This window comes from Egretta garzetta, unplaced genomic scaffold (assembly GCF_000687185.1).
Source record: "Egretta garzetta isolate BGI_Z169 unplaced genomic scaffold, ASM68718v1 scaffold413, whole genome shotgun sequence".
NCBI lineage: Eukaryota > Metazoa > Chordata > Aves > Pelecaniformes > Ardeidae > Egretta > Egretta garzetta.
The window spans coordinates 405,568-425,410 of NW_009259054.1; the positions used below are offsets into that span (position 1 = coordinate 405,568).

At 43.7% G+C, this 19,843-nt stretch overlaps 1 protein-coding gene across 1 annotated transcript in view; it reads left to right on the plus strand.

Annotated features, from left to right (window-relative positions):
- Positions 1 to 5,417, plus strand: part of ANKH (ANKH inorganic pyrophosphate transport regulator) — a 210,131-nt gene extending 204,714 nt beyond the window's left edge. The window contains exons 9-12 of the mRNA XM_035890687.1: positions 358 to 487; positions 1,489 to 1,612; positions 2,193 to 2,292; positions 4,505 to 5,417. Coding sequence (XP_035746580.1) covers positions 358 to 487; positions 1,489 to 1,612; positions 2,193 to 2,292; positions 4,505 to 4,621 — 471 coding nt within the window. The 3' untranslated portion in view covers positions 4,622 to 5,417. The remainder of the gene's footprint in view (positions 1 to 357; positions 488 to 1,488; positions 1,613 to 2,192; positions 2,293 to 4,504) is intronic.
- Positions 5,418 to 19,843: the final 14,426 nt, after the last annotated feature.

Consider the following 19,843-nt stretch of genomic DNA (forward strand, 5'->3'; position numbering starts at 1 on the left):
TAACTGCTTCATAAACTGTTAAGTCAGGACTATTGCTTAACATGTAAGTTTTGTTTTTTTCTTTCACCAGTCTATATGCAAAGAGGCAGAAGCATAAGAGAATGGTTAAATAAAGTGATTAAAAGTTAGTCATAAAGTATGCCTGTGGTAGTGATGATTAAAACGTTAATTGTTGCATGCTACAGATCCCTGAACACTGTAGAAAAGCAAATGCATTTTTACTACTTTGTATCCATCTTCTTCCTTCATTTAATACCGAAAATACCCATCAGTAAACAGGTTTTAGACCAGAAAGGCCTATCTTTTGTGGTGCTTCCCTTCTGAGATACAAAAATTTCTTAATTTTGTTCTTTCTAGCTCTGTTTTGTGATGTTTTGGACGCCAAATGTGTCAGAGAAGATTTTAGTTGACATAATTGGAGTAGACTTCGCTTTTGCAGAGCTGTGTGTTGTTCCTTTGCGCATCTTCTCCTTCTTTCCAGTTCCAGGTAAAAAACGAAAAAATAGAAACTCTGTAACCTCGAAACCAAACCAACTTTGAGCTGTGGTCATAGAGGCTGGCGTGGCTGTACCTACAAGAGTGGCTAAACGCATGTCTAGGAGAAGTAACATGTTTTTTGTTGAAGTTGGTGTAGACCAGGACTATTTACATCACTAGTCAAGATGCAAATGTTGCAGTAAGAACAGTCGGTCATTAGGCAGATTTCTGACTGTCAAAAGTCTGAATTCTGTCTATTGTAGCTGACCAAGAACACACAAGAGCAGCAGTAGCAATACATGCATGAGAAGACAAATTAACCGCTTGGAATAGCATCTAGGACCAGCTGCACAGTAACATCGCCTCCATTAGCCTCCCCTTCTGCTGCCAGACTCGGTGGCACTTTCAGATACCATCACAGCATAAAGAACATAGAATAAAAGTTAATGCCTGTATTCAAAAGCAGCAAGCTTGACAGCAGTAGTCAAAATGTTTCCCCTCAAAAAATGTCTAACTTCTCTAATCAAATGCTATATCATGTAGTGTTTTCTGCCTATATGACAAGACAGTTTTGTAATAAACGTAATACCTAAATAGAAGAATAGGTACATGTAGATACCATTTTTTTTGTGACGAGCTGTTACACCATGTGCCACGAAGGAGCTAGAGAGAAAATTTGCCTTGGTGTGATTTCTGTTCAGGGTTGGGGTATTCTTCTAATGAAGAAAAGAGAACGGACCATCTAATTGGTTGTAAGAGAACAGCGTTCAGCAAGGCTTGCTGTCTGTAACCAGCGCTTTGGTTTTTCAAAACAAGAGATTTGGAACCAAGATCTACCTTATTTCTAGTAGGGCTTCCCAGTGTGCAAAGTTACCAGAAACAAGTTTTACCATGGTTGTTTCTGAACAGTTCTCTCTGCCTGAAAAAGCTTCATATGAAATGACTGATATGTTTTTACTACTCTCACTTCCCTCCCTTACCATCCTCTCCCCTTCCCCTGTTTATGAACAGTGACGGTCAGAGCGCACTTGACTGGTTGGCTGATGACTCTGAAGAAGACGTTTGTGTTGGCACCCAGCTCAGTGCTGCGGATTATCGTCCTCATCACCAGTCTCATTGTGCTGCCTTACTTGGGGTAAATCATTCTCCTCTCCACAGAGCTGATGGGTTTGCTTTCCTCTTCATTCCTGTTTCCTGTCAAATAGTAGCTGAATTTGGGTAGCTCAGCACATTCTCCCCAAATACTAACCATAATATGAAGCCTAAATAGTGTCAAAATCTGGAAAAGAAACATTTACAAATTCACGAGTGTGACTTTGCTCTAGGTGGGCATGATAGTGACTTCCCTTTTGAAAAAGTAGGCAAACATCATGTATCCTACGGGGAATTTATTTTCATTCTATTAAATGCACTGTTGAGAAAGCTAATGGAAGATACCTTGTTTGTAAGTTAAATAATCTGTTCTACAGCACTCTGTACAAGGCTTTAAATTCTTAGTCCATAATTTGATTCAGAATGTGTTTCTTTTAAACAGTGAAGCCATAAAACCCCCAGAAAGTATTTTAAAATACCAGTTATTCTTTTTGCCAGTGTATTATATCTTTGAAGGAAATACTTCAATAGCAACAGATAAATTCTATATAGCAGTGGAAGTGTAATTATGAGTCATGCATGCTCACACAACCACGACTACTTTCTTTTTATGCCGCTCACAGAGTTCATGGAGCCACTCTTGGAGTAGGATCCCTTCTCGCTGGTTTTGTAGGAGAATCCACCATGGTTGCAATAGCAGCCTGTTATGTCTATCGGAAACAGGTAAGAATTTGGTTCTGCGGGATCTGGTGGAAGCAGTTGATGAGTACAGTGGATTTTAGTTCAGATTAAGAGTACACTTTTGAAATGTAATTCCCCAGCATCCCCACTTACTGAATTGGGTTTGCTTCCCCATGCGCTCTCAAGAGTATGCAACTTGGGAATTCTTTGGGTTGAAATAAAAGGTGCCCTCCAGACACGCTGGTCTGAAGTAAACCTCTTGTTCCTCAAAACATGTGGATCATGGATACCATGTCCTTACCACCACCTGCTTTGCACTGCAGATCTGCTACTGCAGTACAGCATAGCTTCTTTATGTAGACATAGGAACTACTCATCCAAGCTTTTATATGTGCGTGTATATCTGTGTATGTAGATCTGTGTGTGTGTATTTGTGTATACTTTTATTTCTTTATAAAACCAGCTCGGCTGAAAATGGACAAAAAGTTCAGTTGCTTATCTTTTTTTCCATCTGAAGGAATGGCTTAAAACAAAATATACTCCTGCAGCAGTAGAGAATAAGAGCTTACAAATACTTAAACAGGCGAGGCTTTCTCATAGGCATACTTTTACGTATTTCACACACTACAGTCCTGCATGTACAGAGTAGTAGTGGTACATGGATTTCCAAGAATATTCCACTAAATGAAGTCAAACACAGGATAAATATTTGCTAGGTGACTGGGTATATCGCAGTACCTGTGTGTTGTGCCCTTCCAGTTATGTGTTCAAGGCGCTGTGTAGGCACCAGGTCCAACTCCAAGCAGAAATGGCATGGACCACACATCATTCCGTGGTGCAGAAGTACTGTGTGGTAGGATCTATGCATTTACTTTTTTTTTTTTTTTAATTAGACTTCTTACTAAAGGCCAAGCAAAGATACCCACCACTTCTATTTTCAGCAAAAAAATACGGAATATGGAATATCTAAAAGCCTTATGTCGGAACAAACTAAAAACAGTTTTGATCTGTCTTAACAGTGCAGGCCATGGCAGTAGACCAAAGTGCACAAGGTTCATAAGAAAATAGATGACCTTGATCTCTGTCACGATTTGTCAGTCATGTTTTTCTTGAGCACTAAAGAGTAAACCAGCAGACACTGAAATGGCTGTTCTTGGCCTGTGGTTTCACAACATCTATCTGTTTGGACTCACCTCCTCATCGCTTGTTTGTTACAGGAGTAGCTCGTAGAGCGTTTCTGGCCAGGGACATGGTGCTTAATTTTTTGCAGCGATGAGTGCAGGTAGTAGTAATAATAACAACTGTGCCAACCTAATTTATTCCCTTGCAGAACTAGTATGTAGCTGACAGCATCGTCTCAACAGCCAACGTGACAGTGGCAGAGCCAACCGGTAGCTGCATACACCAACTTGTGTTCACCTACGGTGGCAATAAGTGGGCAGCGTATGAGAGCTGCAAATCAAGTGTTGTGTAGACCCCTCTAAAATTCTGAAACTCTGATATGCCCAACTCAGCTGAATCAGTAATACCTGGGGGGGATTTTTTGTCAGCTGTACAAGTGCTTTCTGTAAAACTAGTCAGCCTGCTGAGAAATGGATAATAAGGAACAGATGCTTCAACTTGTTTTGTAGTGGGGCTGAATGCTTCTTAGCTTTACTAATCCAGGACATCCTGGATGAATCATAGGACTCTTGAATGCCCTCCTGCTTCTGCTAGCCAAAAATATTCTAATATTACTTGGCCTTGATGGGGTGGGGGCTCACAGCACATCAACAATATCAAGAAAAGCCAGAATGCTCACATCTTGTAAAATTCCTGAAGTTTGACATTTGAGAAATTAGGTTGCCACCTCTGTCTCCCTCCCTAGAGCAGCTTATCTTCCCTCATATTTTGTTTGCTTTTCTTTTTTTTTTTTAATAAGAAGTCTGTGATATAAAAGATTCCAGATGCTCTCTTCCCTCCAGTTGTGCTGAAGGCTGTTTTGGATGTTGCTTAGCATAAGAAATACCTCTATTATTGCATTTATGTTAGAAAGGAGAAAGCTGAGCCCCAGGAAGGCTGTGGAAACCTTCTAAGTTAAGAAAACTTATTAGCGACAAGCCATGAATATGGCGCAAATATTCTACCTCTTAATAACATACTAAAAAAAAAAAAATTATTCGCACCTCTCCACTCGCATGCAGTGTCCAATGTTTGAAGGACTGTGTTCATGCACAACACACTGATAGGTTTCCAAATGCTTGTTTCAATCTAGAAAAAGAAGCGGAATGAGAATGAAGCAGCTACAGAAGGTGAAGACTCCGCAATGACCGACATGCCTCACACAGAGGAAATGACAGACATCGTAGAAATGAGAGAAGAGAATGAATAATAAATGGGATGCAATTGTTCTCTGCAGGGACGATTGGAGTGACACTTCAGCATCTTGTCGTCTCTCATACTTTTTTGTTTGTTCATTTTTATTTTTGTAATAAAGAGGCCTTGATTTAAAAGGTTTCAGATAAATTCTCTAGCATACTGAGTATGCTCTCACTGAATGAGGGACCTAAAAAGAGGTCTTTGCTTTTTTTTTTCCCCCCAATTGAATTTGTTTTCTCACTCCATGCAGACATAAAAGATACAATTGCATCACTGTAGAGTCTTCCTTACTTATGCATCCACCTTCTCTGGACAATCTGCATTTGTCAACCAAAGCCCTGCTCTCTGTGTGCGCGCGTGTGTGTGCGTGCACGCTCGCACACGCACACGTGCCACTGGCTCGATGCTACTGCCATAATCCTACTCCCTCCCCTCTTTCCTTTTCCTTCCTTTTCTTTATGGGAAATGTTAAGGAAAAGAACTTTGGAATACAGAGCTTTATTTTACTTGCTTGAAAATTACTTTGCTACATAAACTAATATACTATGGTGAACTATGTCTTTTTGTTTGGCCTCATCACTAGAGCTTATACTGCACAGGGTACAAAACAGGGAGGAACGTGTAAGTCTCCACATACAAAGTGGAGAAAAACAGGTTCCTCTCTCCTGTTAAAAGTGTGTGGATGTGTATATGCACACACGGGTACATAAACAGAGACATACATATATATATATATATATATGCATACGATAAATAAAGTACACACGGGACAAGAACTCTATTTAGCTTTCATTCCATCAGAAAGATAGTGATCTTTTGAAAAATGTAAACATTTAATTCAGAATTTTCTTGAATCGTTAAACCCCACCTTACTTACAAGTTTCTTTAGAAAAAAAACACATGCACTTTCCTCTTGTGAAGAGGGTGATGGCAACTGATGGACTTTGACTGTATTTTAATAAAAAAAAAAATAAATATTGACAAGCTTTACCAAAGTTCTTGTCCACTGATTTAACTTTAATTTTTAAAGGTTGATTTGCTCTATATACTTATTTCTGGTGCCTATATATTAAAAAAAAAAAAAACAAAAAACCAACTCGGATAATGTATGCAGGATATCGTGGTATATCGCATTGCTACACATAGCTCCATGAAATTTTTTATGTAGAGATGTACTCACACTCACACACACGTGTGTATATGTGTATATATACACTTACATATGTATGTATATATACACAAACACGCACACATATATGTATGTTTTACCATGATGTATTTACCTATGCAGTAGATCAAAATCCATATGGTGAAGCTCAAGTACTGATGGTCCTTCAAGTCGTTAATTTGGAAGCTTGATCATATGCCAGTGCTCACATCAGGCAGCAAGTGCCACGCTTGGGGAAGGCGTCAGGCGCTGTGTGGTTGTGGTTGAAGTGGGCCTTAAAATAACAGAGCATGAGGTCGGGTGGGTGACTTGTGTTGGGTGGAAATGAAGCCCACACAAGAGGTGACCGAACCAGAGGGGGTTTGGGTGCCACACGTGATGGCTGCGGCAGCAGCTTGCATCTCTGTGCTCGTCTGGTGTTTGGCTGCGGGGCAGCGTTCGTTACCGGTTAGTAGTGGCTTGGGTTCTCTCAGATTTAATACAGCAGAGTCTGGAAACCGTTATCCTCCATGCTATATCCATCAATCAGTTAATTTAAACCTTATTTAGTAAAAGTATATTTTTCTAAGTTGTGGAAATGGTTATTTAACTGTGGACAAATTCCGTTTCTAGATTTATTTGCCAGGTGGTCCCAGCACTCAGAGAACAGATCAAAACTAAACATTACTTTAAATGTTATATTGATATATGTGTATGTAGACATACACATGTGTATAAATATATATATATTGTATATTATGTACATTTCTTTTAAGCTACAATACATTTCCTATTTTTCCAAGTTCAGCTAAAAATGTCTCTAAAAAACTACAGAGCTGGCTAGTAACTGGTTATGGCCGTCATGAAAGGCATTGTATCAATGAACTTTACATTTTTTTGTAAACATTTGTACCAATTTGTTACATGTACAAATGCAATAAGAAAAAAAATGTAGAAATTATTGTGTTGAATGACAGATTTGCAAAATCAGTTCATGGTTAATGAGCAGTGGCACTAGAAGGGTAAGACTAAATCCAGTAACCACACGTTTTCTGTGCCACCACAAGGTTGTTCTCCTTGTTTCTGACAGTAGTTTTTAAAAAAAAAGATTAAAAAAAAAAAAACCACAGACAAATGAACTCTGTGCAGTATGTAGACTGTACACATTCGTGAATACAGGCTCTCAAACAGTCACATGTATATAACGTGTACATAGACTGTTACAGATCACGGTGGCTACTCGAGGTCATCTCTCTTCACAACGTTTTGGTTTCTCCAGTACCTTTGTATCCAAGTCCACAAGATGCAGTGTTTCAGAAACTGTAGAGATAAACAAGAAAATATTTTTGTGTGATTTCTTTTGGTACGTGACTAAAATTCAAACGGCAGTATTTTTGAAGAATTTTGAGCATTACTGATGTAGGTTTCAAGGAAATAATTGCACCAAAAAGTGAGAATGTGAAAACAAATTAAATGAAACGCTGAAGCTTTTGCTTTAGATAGAAGATGAACAAATATCAAAAACTGAATTACTGGTCACACAGAACTAAACTAATGGCATTGTAAAAGATAAATTTTCAGTTGTGTGGGTAATACTTTGTAGTCTTTTACTTTGCAAGATACCAAATCAGCGCAGGAGCGGTGGGATTTGGGCAAGAACTCAAGCAGTGCCATAAGGAGGCATGCATTGCATCTCTTTTGCTTCCTGCAGGTCACGTGGTTCTTTACTTGGCTCTGCTGGATTAACAAAACACGCAGACGTTTCTGCAATGCGTGGGTCCAAACCAGCCCGAGCACTTGCTGCATGGGCAGCTGGGGTGCCCAGCAGGCGGGCGCATGCCCAAGGGGTGCCCTGTCCTGGCAGCCTCCGGTTCGGCTCCTGGGTAACACTGTCGGGAGCTTCTGCAGCCACCTCACTGCTCCGACTCCGGGTCAGCAGCAAATTCAGCTGAGCTGGTGAAGCAGCCGGTCTGATGGCTGGGAGCAGGGAGCCATCCTCCTTGGCCAAAGCCCCAGTCAGAGCGTTACTGGTTCCAGTGTCTCTGTCGGGCAGATGCTGGTGCACGCCCTGTCCTGCACCTCTTCCTTCCCAAAAGGAGTTTTCTGAGTTCTATTAGAATGGCTTGGCTGTCTTTTTTGCGTTGTTACTTATGAAGTTACTATATCTCTCTCTCAGATAAATATTTTCCAAGAGAAACCTGTTAGGTTTCTGCTTTGGAGAGCCAGAGTGCAGTCATCTTGGTGAATTCACCTGCAGGTGTGGCCTTCCCAACTTCCTTGAGAATTACTGAATTACACAATCAAAGTTGCAATAAAAAGAGGAACAAAGTTGATTCGCATCCTATATCTTAAATTTCAGACTCGGAGAAGAGCTCACACAGCAGGAAATGAAAGCAGAACACCGATAAGCTGTGGATTAATGTTCCTCGGCTTCTAATACGTACACAAAATTATGTTAACTTGTCTTGAGCTTTCCTTTTGCAGGCTTAACAGGAAACATTGGGATTTTTTTTTTCCCCTCGCTGCCCTAAGCAGCCCTCTCACCCTTACCAAGCAGTGGACTTGATGGAAAAGGCTCTGCATTTCCCAGCCGGTGCTCGAGGCCATTTGGGCGCAGCAGTGGGTTCCCAGGCGTGGGGCAGCCCCGCTCCCTGTCCCCCTCGCACAGCCGGTCCAGGCAGGAGCGCTCAGTTGCCTGCTTGTTAGATAGAGCCACCCCTGAGTGCGAGGACTGGGTGAGTAACAGAGAAGTCTTTTGTCTTCTACTAATTTTGCTGCTAAATATTTCCTTTGAGCGGGAGAGATTTATATCTGGCTCTTGCTCAGTGTTTTGCCGAATCTGCAGCCAGAGAGGGAGCAGCCTGAGACAGAGGGCGAGCCGATGAATGCAGCCGATTCAGGGCAGGCCACGATGCGTGAACAGAAACCTTTTGAAGGCAGGAGTGCCTTCTTTTGTGGGATGGCGCCTCGCGCTTAAAAAGAAGGGAAAAAGGATGCTTTCAGGCCCAGGCGCTCGGAGTCGCTGGGCATAGTTTTGCACTGGGCTGCGAGGTGGCAATGGGAACAGGGTGTCCTGTGGGGCCAGCATCCCGGCCCCGCTGCCGGCGTCCTCGGAGAAATGCAGGACAGTGCAGGGCATGAGGAGGCAGCAGTATCGGCTCCGTCTCTCGCTGAGATGTTGTGGTTGCGGCGTGATCAGCACAGATTTGAGTGCAGCTGGGTGTTAGCTGAGCGTTGTTGCAGTAGCCATTAGTGTGCTGGAAAGCCGAGCATATGTAGATGGGTGTGTATATGAGAGTGTTGTGCAGGCGTTTTTATTATGGCCTTTATATAGTTCATTGGAACAAGGATTCAAGTCTAAACATGATCTTAATGTGGCACTAATACTAAGCTGTTTTAAAAAAAAATTGCAATTTAAAGCTAGATAAAAGAGTAAATAAAACACCCTTTCAGGAGACCTTATAGCAGTAAGCTAAAGCATGATATATGTAGCAGTAAGCTGAAGCATGATTTAGATCACCAAGCTGGAATGGGGGAGAAAGAGGACCTGTTGAAAAGCTTATGGGTATTGTATATCCATCCTGAAGACAACAGCATGGTGCGAAGATCACGGCATGATCATGGCGTGAATCAGAGGGCAGAAAACACCCAAGCTGTGGCTGCTGCCATTTCCCTTTCAGCTGCCCTGGAGAGGGGCTGAAGGGCGAGGAGCAATGGGTCCGTAAGGCACCACTTCTAAGTGTCTTCGTTTCTGAGTGGGGAAGCCATCAGAGAGAGGAGTATGAAACACCTCAGAAGATTATTCAAGCAGTAGTAAACCAACATGCAAGTTTTATAACATACAAAGAGGAGGCACTGCATAGCTTGCTGTTTCCGAGTAACGGGCAGGACTGCACTGGGGAAATGTCACATAAACATTACTTAAACAAAAGGCAAAATTATGGCAATTTTGGTATCGAAATGGCATTTCCCAGATACCAGCTTAACTATAAAATGTTCATGTTTGCTTTTTTTACTAGAATTCAAGTTTAGAATACATACTTTTTGAAGGGAGCAAGCTCCTGCGGAGGCGGGGGGTGCAGTGCAGAGCAGGCTGAGGGGGCTCGTGGCAGAGCAGCGAAGTCGGTCCAAGCACGGCCCCGACCTGCAGCAGCCCTGCAGAGCAGCAGGCGGGCGCGGGGTGCGGGGGGAGCCCTGGGTCTCCGCTCGGGTTTGGACACCTCGCGTAGATTTGCTTTGGGGAGAGAGCCAAGTTCAATGGCCGGCGCATAGATGCACTCCTCAGCAAAACCGTTGCCAGACTTGTCAGTAATTGGCACCTTCTGAACAACAAGGCCAAAGACAAAATACGGGGGCAGAGAGACCGAGCTTTAAGCTCGGCTTGGAGCACGTACTCGCACAGAAGGGCATTTGGGCTGCAGCTTGTACAAGTTAATTATACGGCTAGAGAGTGAGCTTCAGTCTCAGCATTTCACAATCAAGCTCTCCACTCTATCTCACGAAAAGAGAAGAATTGTGGTATATTTTTAGATGTTCTTTAGTCTTTGTAACCCCGAGAGGCAAGTTTTCCTTAGTATGACCAAGCCGTGTCACTGCTCAAATCAATTTATTAGTTTTACTTCACCATTATTTCTGTCATTCCTAGTTCAGCGTCCTCAGACGGTTCCTTATTTTCTTCTGAAGGCTCCTGCTAGGCTTATTTTGTCTGTTGGCATTTTGAGAAGGACAATGTAATCATCATGCTGACTGAATGTCAAGTAATGCCGTGATTAAAAAGTAGCTTGCAACAAAACTCTTCTTTGACAGACTGTTTTTTGCTTTTCATTTGCTAAGCTGAAAAGGAGAGTCAAGAGGTAGAAGGAGTTGGGGGGGTGTCTTCTTTTAAAATCAAGAATTAAAAGAATTAGTGCGTTCCTTAGCTCCAGCCACTTTGTGACTTTTGAATGATCCGTAAGACCGTGACACAGACTTTTCCAGCAAAGTTAGCACTGCATCCCCAGAGCAGCACAGGATAGGTCGAAGCACTGGGAAACACAAGACTTCATATATTTCACAACTAAATGTATAAGTTAATGAGTTGGAGACCCTGATTGCCAGGGACAAACTATTAAACTTAAAATTCAGCTGGGCATGAGCAGCCTGATCCTGTGTCTAAGGTGGCCCTGCTTTGAGCGGAGGGGGCTAGGTAAGGTGACTGCCTGCGGTCCCCTGCCGACCCAAATTGTTCTCTGATTCAGTCAGGAACCTAGAGAGGTCCCTTCATCTTCAGGGACTTGAGATTGCTTGCCTTTTCTAGGCTTTCAGTTCAGGGTTGAGAGACAGTGCCTACGAGGGCTCTACAGTGTAGGTATCGAAGCAAAAATCTGAGCTGCGCAGATTCTTTTGCTTATGACAAAACTTCCATATTGCAGAGCCAGCTGTAAAGGACCCTCCCACCCGCCGGGAGCCCACAAGGAGGGCAAAGCAAAAATAAGCTATTGTATCTGCAGATGAAATATTTGAGTACTGTACTGCACTTTTTCAATTAACTCTCTAAGCAAAACCACCTGAAACCAGCAAGCAATTGCATCTATTACCTGCTTCCTCCCATCTTGCTTCATGTGCATCATTCAATATTTAAAAAAAAAAAAGCTACCCTTTCTAATAACTCCCCTTGTAATCAAGGTAATGCAAAGTAAATACTAACGTTTATGTAATAAAACAGCTTGGCCTGTCTACAAATGAGACCATATAAATCCCCTCTTAGGAAAGGATGTATTTTAAAATTGGAACAACAGCTTTATCCATAATTCAGCAAAAACACAACAGAAAAACAAATAAAAAAATTGCAGAACTGAAAAAAAAAAAGAAAGAATTGTAATTGCATTAACTTTTAATGAGAATACTGCCTGGGTGGAAAGTAAAATGTATGTACACATGCAGAAAACAGCAGAGCCTGGAACTAACATGCATTGCTCAACTTCATAGTTTGCTCTCCAAAGCAGCACTGATGTAACTTTGCTTTCGTGTCCTATTAGGATAAACACAAAATCCTTTCTAAGCTATAATGAAACAATTGGAAGGCTACAGGCAATAAGTTTACTGGTTACTTAGATCAACTGGTTTTATCTGCAGAGTTTGCAAGCAGCACAAAATTGCAAAAGAAAAACCTCCAAAACAGCTGAAGGTAGATACGCATTTTTGTGGATGACATGCCCTCACTTATTACCATCAACAAGCTTTTTAAAATAAATCTAATCCCCCTTTAAGTAGCGTAGTTCAAAGTGCACTTCACTTAGGTTTAATAAAAATCCACCTGCAGCATCTTGTATATTTTTAAAAAGCAAACGCACACAATGAGAAATTCAACCTGTGTTTTTTAAACTGGGCAGAACCTCCCCCTCCTGCCCCCCAGTCATAAAGGCAGTCAAGCTTAGATCGCACCAGGTTTTGATCTTTCAGAACATCGCTCTCACTGCTCCATCATTTTAGATCAGCTTTTGGTGTTGTTGCCTCCACCTTTGTTTCTTGAAGCCAGGAGCCTAGGGAGGGTTTGGAAGGATGCAGTTTGATGGCTTGTCACTCCACCACTGGGCATGAGCTGTGGCAGCGATCCTCCCCAGATCTGGCTGGGAGGAAAAAATAGACGTTGCCCATTGCTGGCATACCTGAAGCTGGTATTGCAGGCAGGGTTAGAGCCCCCTACGCTTCCTTGTGTCACTTGTTCTGCAACACCGGCAGAGCGTGTCACTACCACAGGCCACAGAAATCCAAACTGGAGACCAAGAACTCGACCCTGCATGGTGGAATGGCTGAAATATGTTTAAATGGTGCTTGGGCAAGCACAGCTTAGCAGCATTCCCAAGCTTTGAGAAAGCCTGGCTTCATCTATATTGGCCTGAAAGCTTCTGGGAATGCCCGAGGATGAGGACCTATGAGCATGTGAGTGTGAATGAGTGAGTGTGTGTATGTGGGGAGAGGAGATGGCCGCAACTGAATGATTTGACGTGTCTTTTGCAAGCACCCTGGACTGCATTACCCTGCAAGGACCATACTGGTGGGCAGCGAGAACCGTAACCCCTTTGTTTATCATCTTTAGTGAAAGGTTCACTGGCCTTCAAAGATAACCTTTGCAGTGTTACTAAATACCAGATAAAGCCAAACTTCATAGTGCTAGGAGCACAAAAGACAACAAACTTTGTTGTGCCTTTTGCAATGGAGAACGAAGCAAGCTTCGCACATCCTGCTCTCTCCATCTTTGCATACTTGAGCAGGGCCAGCCAAAAGGTCACTCTAGAAAGAAACTACAAAGGCTGAGAAAAACCTAAAGGCAGAGTGGAAGATGAGGACTATTTTGTCTTCACAGCAGGAAGTCATCATGGAGGAGAACCAGTTTTGTAGAGGTAACCCCCGGAAAGTCTTTCAAAGGAGATACGGTTTCTGAACAGAGGTTCAGGATAGCTTTGACCACATTGTGTGAGGTCAGACTCCATCATTTGTAGAGTAATACTACAAGGGTAGCAGGTTCTCCACTCTCAGAGAGGTGCTGCTATAAGGATAAAATTCAGTAATCCTGGTGAAAGATGCTTGGATACTACAGGGAACAGCACCACAGAAATGCCTAAAAATACTGAATTCATATTTGCATGTTCTAATTGTGCCTTTGGGTTCTCTAAAATTGACTTGTTTTTAGTTTCATGGAAGTACTTTTAAAATTGGGAGTGGGGAGTAGTGTCTGGAAGCAGCATCCTAAAAAGGGCAGCCCAAAGTCTGAAGACTCTTGCTTGGGGAAGAGGGGAAAGGATGCTTGGGGGCCTCGTCTTTTCCCCACCTGACCCTCTGACCACAAAGCATTCTGCAGGACAGCATCTTTTCGGTTCTCGTCAGGCTTACGACACTGAAAGAGGGAAGAGCAGTAGCTAGCCACACTTTTGGGCATGCTGCAGATGCATTGGGATTAAGGTCAATTCTCTAAACACCTTTCTGTAGAGAAAAAGACCCATTTTTTATTCAGTTTATTTCTGTAATTTCAAGGTAAATCTGAGAACAAGGCAAATGCATATTTCACCTGAGAGATATCGCTTGTTTCTCATTACTTTCAGAGTATCTTTCAGCATCAGATTCAGATTCTTTCTTTCAAGATAAAGCTGTCTTTATGCAAAGCAGTGTGCCTAATAGCTACCCTCAACTACTTAAACAAGTCAATTTTCCAAGGACTGTAGGTGTCAAGCCAGAGCACCGTTCGGGACTACAGTACAGGGATCCTAGATTTTAAATGAAATGTTACCTCATGCATCATTTTCTGTCATACTTGTAGAATTTCAGTTGATTTCTCTCAAAACAAATGTTGCTTTCTGTAATATGTACACATGCTAAAGCTACTGGTTTGGTTTTTTAATAACCATTTTGCTTTGCTTTAAACATGTGGGTTTTCTTTATACTCTAAAGAAACCAATGAAGGTTAAAACTTTGTACATTTTTAAAATGAGTGCTAAGGTCAAAAGTATAAAAGTACATGTTGCATTAAAATTGAGTGCTGTTTATGTATTTAACAGAGATGTATGTTTTTGCATTGTTAAAAAAAATGATCTATGCTTTCTTTGGGAGGGGAAATCTGTGCTCCAATATTGTCCAACAGCTTTCATATTCTAGTTACTTTAAGTAAAGTTCTAACAGTTTGCATACGATTCATGATTCTGATTGCTTCTGCTTTATTAATTCTGATAATCTGACATGGTCTAAAGTGCTCCTCTCAATTGGAACAAGCAAAATATACCTCCTGGTGAGAAATTAATCCAACACACAAATAGTTTTTGATTTATGAGCATGATGCTGCCAACTGCAAGGTCTTAACTTGAAGTTAATGAAATCCAAGGGTATCCATAAAATGATGCAAGACAAGCTCTTTATTTCTACAAAGCCTCCAAGTGTTGTTGATATGGAAATACCATGGTCAGAATACTTTTTCCACACCAAATCTAAAACTTTTATCGTTCCTATTAAATAGACACTTAATACTTAAAAGGAGAGCATTATTCTCATCAGGCCAGGGCAAACTCAAATGTCATGAGAAGATGCTTCATCCATCCATCTGGCAAGCCACCAAAGCTGTTCTTATGAAGCTGTGAAAACATTCCTTAACCAAAAATGTTCAGCATTTGATTTTGAAAAACGCGTCCCTTGGCTACTCCCAAATGACCAAATCTGAGTCACCCAGAGCCAGCGAGAAGGCTGAATATGGGACCACAGCCTAAAATGTCACTCCCGATGGGACACTTGAGCAGCCATTATTTTTAAAAAGGTCTTGGAGAGGTACGATGCTAGGGGTTTGCTCACACCTGCGACTGACCCCCTAGGACTCTGCTGCCTCAGTGCTCATCATGCTGGCCCACTGCAGAGACCCATACGATGCTCGCAGAGAGAAGTTCAGCTTCTCCAGCCCATAAAATGACCACCTCACCTACTGTTTTCTATTTTCAGTTTTAGGCAGCCTGCAACATCCAGCATACTCTGTCCCTAAAGCCAGACCTGCTTTTAGAGTCCCCCCATGCCTTGTCAGCCCTGCAATTCCTTCCTGCCTCATCCTGTCTCCTCTCCTTGGGGCTCTCCGGCCGCTCTCTCATCCCCCTGGTGTCTGCATCCACTTCTGCCCTGCAGTGCATAGGTCAGCAGTCCCCTGGCCTCCACAGGGTGTGCCCCATCTTCATAGAATCATTTAGGTTGGAAAAAGACCTTTAAGATCATCAAGTCCAACCGTTAACCTAGCACTGCCAAGCCCACCACTAAACCATGTCCCTAAGCACCTCGTCTACCCGTCTTTTATATACCTCCAGGGATGGGGACTCAACCACTTCCCTGGGCAGCCTATTCCAGTACCCGATAACCCTTTCAGTGAAGAAATTTTTCCTAATACCCAATCTAAACCTCCCCTGGCGCAACTCAAGGCCACTTCCCCTCATCCTATCACCCATTACCTTGGAGAAGAGACCGACCCCCACCTCACTACAGCCTCCTGTCAGGCAATTGTAGAGGGCGATAAGGTCTCCCCTCAGCCTCCTCTTCTCCAGGCTGAACAACCCCAGTTCCCTCAGCCGCTCCTCATCAGCCTTGTGCTCCAGACCCCTCACCAGCTTTGTTGCTCTCCTCTGGACACGCTCCAGCACCTCAGTGTCCTTCTGGTAGTGAGGGGCCCAAAACTGAACACAGGATTTGAGGTGCGGCCTCACCAGCACCGAGTACAGGGGCACGATCACTTCCCTGCTCCTGCTGGCCACGCTATTCCTGATACAAGCCAGGATGCTGTTGGCCCTCTTGGCCACCTGGGCACACTGCAGCGGGGCAGCTCTGTTTCTCCTGGCCCTTGGTGTGGGGCTGCCCATGGGGCCTTTGGAGAGCCCTGAACAGGCCGTGGCTCTTGCCATGCCCAGCTCCCTCTTCCCGCTCTCCAGCCACTGCCTGCTGTCCCCATGGCTGCGGAAGGGATCGGCTCATGTCTGGTCACGTTCCTGCCCGAGACCAGGAAAGCCCACCGAGGCCGAGAATATCATTTGGGCACCTAAATCAGCAAGTGATAGCTCCTGGCACCCATCGCTGCCTTCCCATGGCTGCTTGCAAAGAGCATGGCCTGACCTTGTCCAGCTCTCCCTGCCAAGAGCGCTGGCCTGGCAGGAGGCCATGATAAAAAAAAAAAAAACAGCAAAACAAAATAGAAAAGAAAAAGAAAAGGGCTCGGATCAGGCTCAGCGAAAGATCCTGCCTTTGTGCCTGCTGGTCCCTCGCACCAGCTCACGAGGGCTGGGGCAAGCGAGCCAACATCCCCTCGGCTTGCAAGGCCGGAGCCCGCTTGAACACAGGTTATGGGGGTTGCTGCCTGCCGCACAGCTTCGCTGTCAGCAGACCGAGCACGGCCAAAAAGTGTAAACAGGGTCACATGCAGCGAGTTTGACTTTCTCAAGCTTAAGCTTTCTCTTTCAGGCACCACATCAGCTTTATTTCTCTCTCCCTGAGCAAGAAAGGGTCAGACTGTAAGCAGGTAAAAAGTAAGGCATGCAGTATGATGGCAAATAGCATTATTAATTCACCTTCTTTGCTTGCGGTCTTGAAAGTCTCCTCTCCCTCTCTCCCTCCCTCCCTTCTCCTCTCCCATCAGCAGGCCCTCCTCTGACTGTTCCTCCATCAGTAAAGAGGAGGACAATCAGCTCTTCCCTCGATGGGGTATACTGAAATATGATCCAGTTTATTTCCCCAAAGGGTATGCATAAGCCTCAGCCTAGAGAGTCCTCAACCACAGACAGAAACCTTCCCGCTCGCAGATGGTACCACACAGCATTTGCTTTTGTGTCTAATAATCAGTAACAAAGCGGGGGGGAGGAAGGGGTGGGAGAAGACAGCTCTGCTGGAGGCCCATAGTGTACGTGCTGCTGGAGGAAGATCTGCTCTGCACCAAGGAACAGAAAAGGGCTCGTTCCCGCAGACAGGCGAAGAACCCTGAAACGAACAGAGGTATGGGCACAAAGAGAGCAAAAGCACTGCCATCATCTTTTGGCTAGGCTTGTCTGAAGCAGCGCTTCTGCGCGAGGCGTCAGATGGTTGGGAGGGACGCTCCCCCAGTCCCGGCGACACGGCAGAGGGACCTGCAGGGAGGAAAGCCGAAGCCTAGGAGTGGCTGCTGGGGAAGAAACTACACAGAAGAAAGTCAAGCAGTAATGAATTCTCTACACAGGCTGTTCCGCAGCTGTGAAAAAGCAAGCCTTTCCTTCTTCTTTTTTCTAGGTGACTTAAAAGCTGCAGCATCTTCCCGTGTCTCATGAGCAGAGGAGAGTTTTTCCAGCAGCTGGAGCCAGTGCTCCCAAACCTACAGCCAAAACTGATTGCTCTGTGCCGAGCCCACCTACCACAAGCGGGTCATTAATTCACCCATCGTCCAGTGCAGCATTTCTTTGAAGAACCAGGTGTTTCAGTGGCAAGCCCTGCTGATGACAAGGTGGCCACCACGGTGCACAACTGCAGCTCTTACACCTTTTATCTTAGTTCCACAAAGGAAATGTCTCACCCTTCTTTCCTTTGAATTTTCCATGACCATAGACCTCTGTTGCTGTTTTCCGTCTTCTTGCTGGGAAGGCAGGCATGTTGGAATGGAGCATCCACAGGGTAGCATGATGGGGGGATGTGGGAACGCCTGGACTTTCCATCTAGGTGTCTTACAAACCAGGTGACTGTGGAAGCCATCACAGATCTGCTTTAAACAGCCCTAAGCATTGCTCCAACTTCACTTCTTAAAAATAATGTTTCCAATCACCTACTACCTTTAAAAAGGCCCTCAAGTTATTTTGGTTAATTAAAAGAGGTTTTTTGTTTGTAGCATGGTTTGATGAGACAAACCCCAGCACGTCTGAGCAAGGAGAGAGCTCTACAGAGGGCTCATCAGTAAATTAGCACCATGGAACCACTTGATAGTCTAAAAGTAACATTAATAGGAGATACTAAAAGCTAGTACGTAAGCACTGTGTGCCAACCCCCTGTGGTAATACCTGCAGGAGGTGCAGGAGGCCAGGGATGCTCCAGCTGGGTGTTTTATGGGGACTTTCTTAGGGGGCCTGGGTGGAAGACGAGCGTCTGAGACACACAGCAGGAGGCAGCACAGCCAGCCACTGTGCAAGTCCTACTTAATGCAAAGGAAATAAACTATTAACTCCCTGAAATTTGGGGATTTAATTGTAAAAATCCCCTTCCCTCCTTCTTTCAACCCTGTTAGCCAAGCAGCTCAAGGAAGGCCCCAGAGAAGTAATTTTATGATAGGTTTTTCTACCAACCTTCAACAATATAAATGCAAAATGCTCAGGTGAGGGAACAGAAACTGCTGCTAACTCCTGTTTGCCGGTTTGCCGAAAGGAACAAAATGTCCTCCAAAATGTCGGCGCTCTCTCCATGCAGTTGGATACACCCTGGCACACTTGCCGAAAGGAACAAAATGTCGGTGCTCTCTCCATGCAGTTGGATACACCCTGGCACAGAAAATGAACTTTGACAACAAGAGATGAACCTGCCGTAGAAGTGGCAAGAAGCAGGCCCTCACCCAAGTAGTTACTTCCAGCTCTGCAGAACCACTCTTTGAGCAAAACACCTGTAAAACAAAGGCCAAAATGTTATACAATACTTAAAGAAAAAAAAATCCACTCAAAGAATGGGGCTCTAGAAAGAGTATGAGTGAAATGGCCCCTATTTTGTCATGGCTCATAAACCTGCAGGCTGTACACCCTCCTTGCTCGATAGAATGGATTCTTTCACTTAACCTTTCATGCTAAAACATGAAGATAGTAGCAGTCCAGCAGGTGCTCCACCTCTAAAGATATACCATGTTATAGTTTCATGCATTAGTCTCTGGATGCAGTGTTTTACACTGAATATACTCCTCTCAGCTAGAAATAATTTTTGCCATCTCAGCAATTCAGGAACAACAGTACAGGCAGCAACAGAGGATTATTATCATGTTTATTCTGTTTTTGCAAGCACTTTAAATCTTCGTAAAACATCTATGGCTAGAACAATTTTTTTTCCTCTGTATAATAAAGGCAGTAAAAATAAAATATGCGCTGCACACCTGCAAATGTGGTAAGAGTTATAAATTTTTAAAGATATTTGATTTGCTTTTGGACAATTTGAGAATCCAACCTCACCATTTCTCAACGTATCTTATTCTTGACACTTTATAGCCTTGTGTTTGTGTAGAGAGAGTACGCCATCCTAGAAACACTGCTCAGGATCACACAGCATGTCTCAGCTACTCTTACTACTTAGTTTCACAGTGTTCCACAGATCTTCAAAATGTATGTCGCCTGCTTCTGCGCTATTACTTGGAACTAATATATCCCTTCACATGAGTCTATAAAGGTAAGCTGATGCTGCTAAACCATGATCTTTTGAGATCACTGGATCAGAAGCATGACAGGTATTTATGTATTGTACACGCGTACTGCGTTTGCTGGAGTACCAGGGTGAAATGACAAGTCAGTAGATCCCTTTGCTGTCACTTGGGAAGGAAGGGTCTCCAAGTGTTGCCAAACCAGCCAGGAAGGGGGTAAGCCTGGGCTGTCCCCCCTCTGCTCTGCG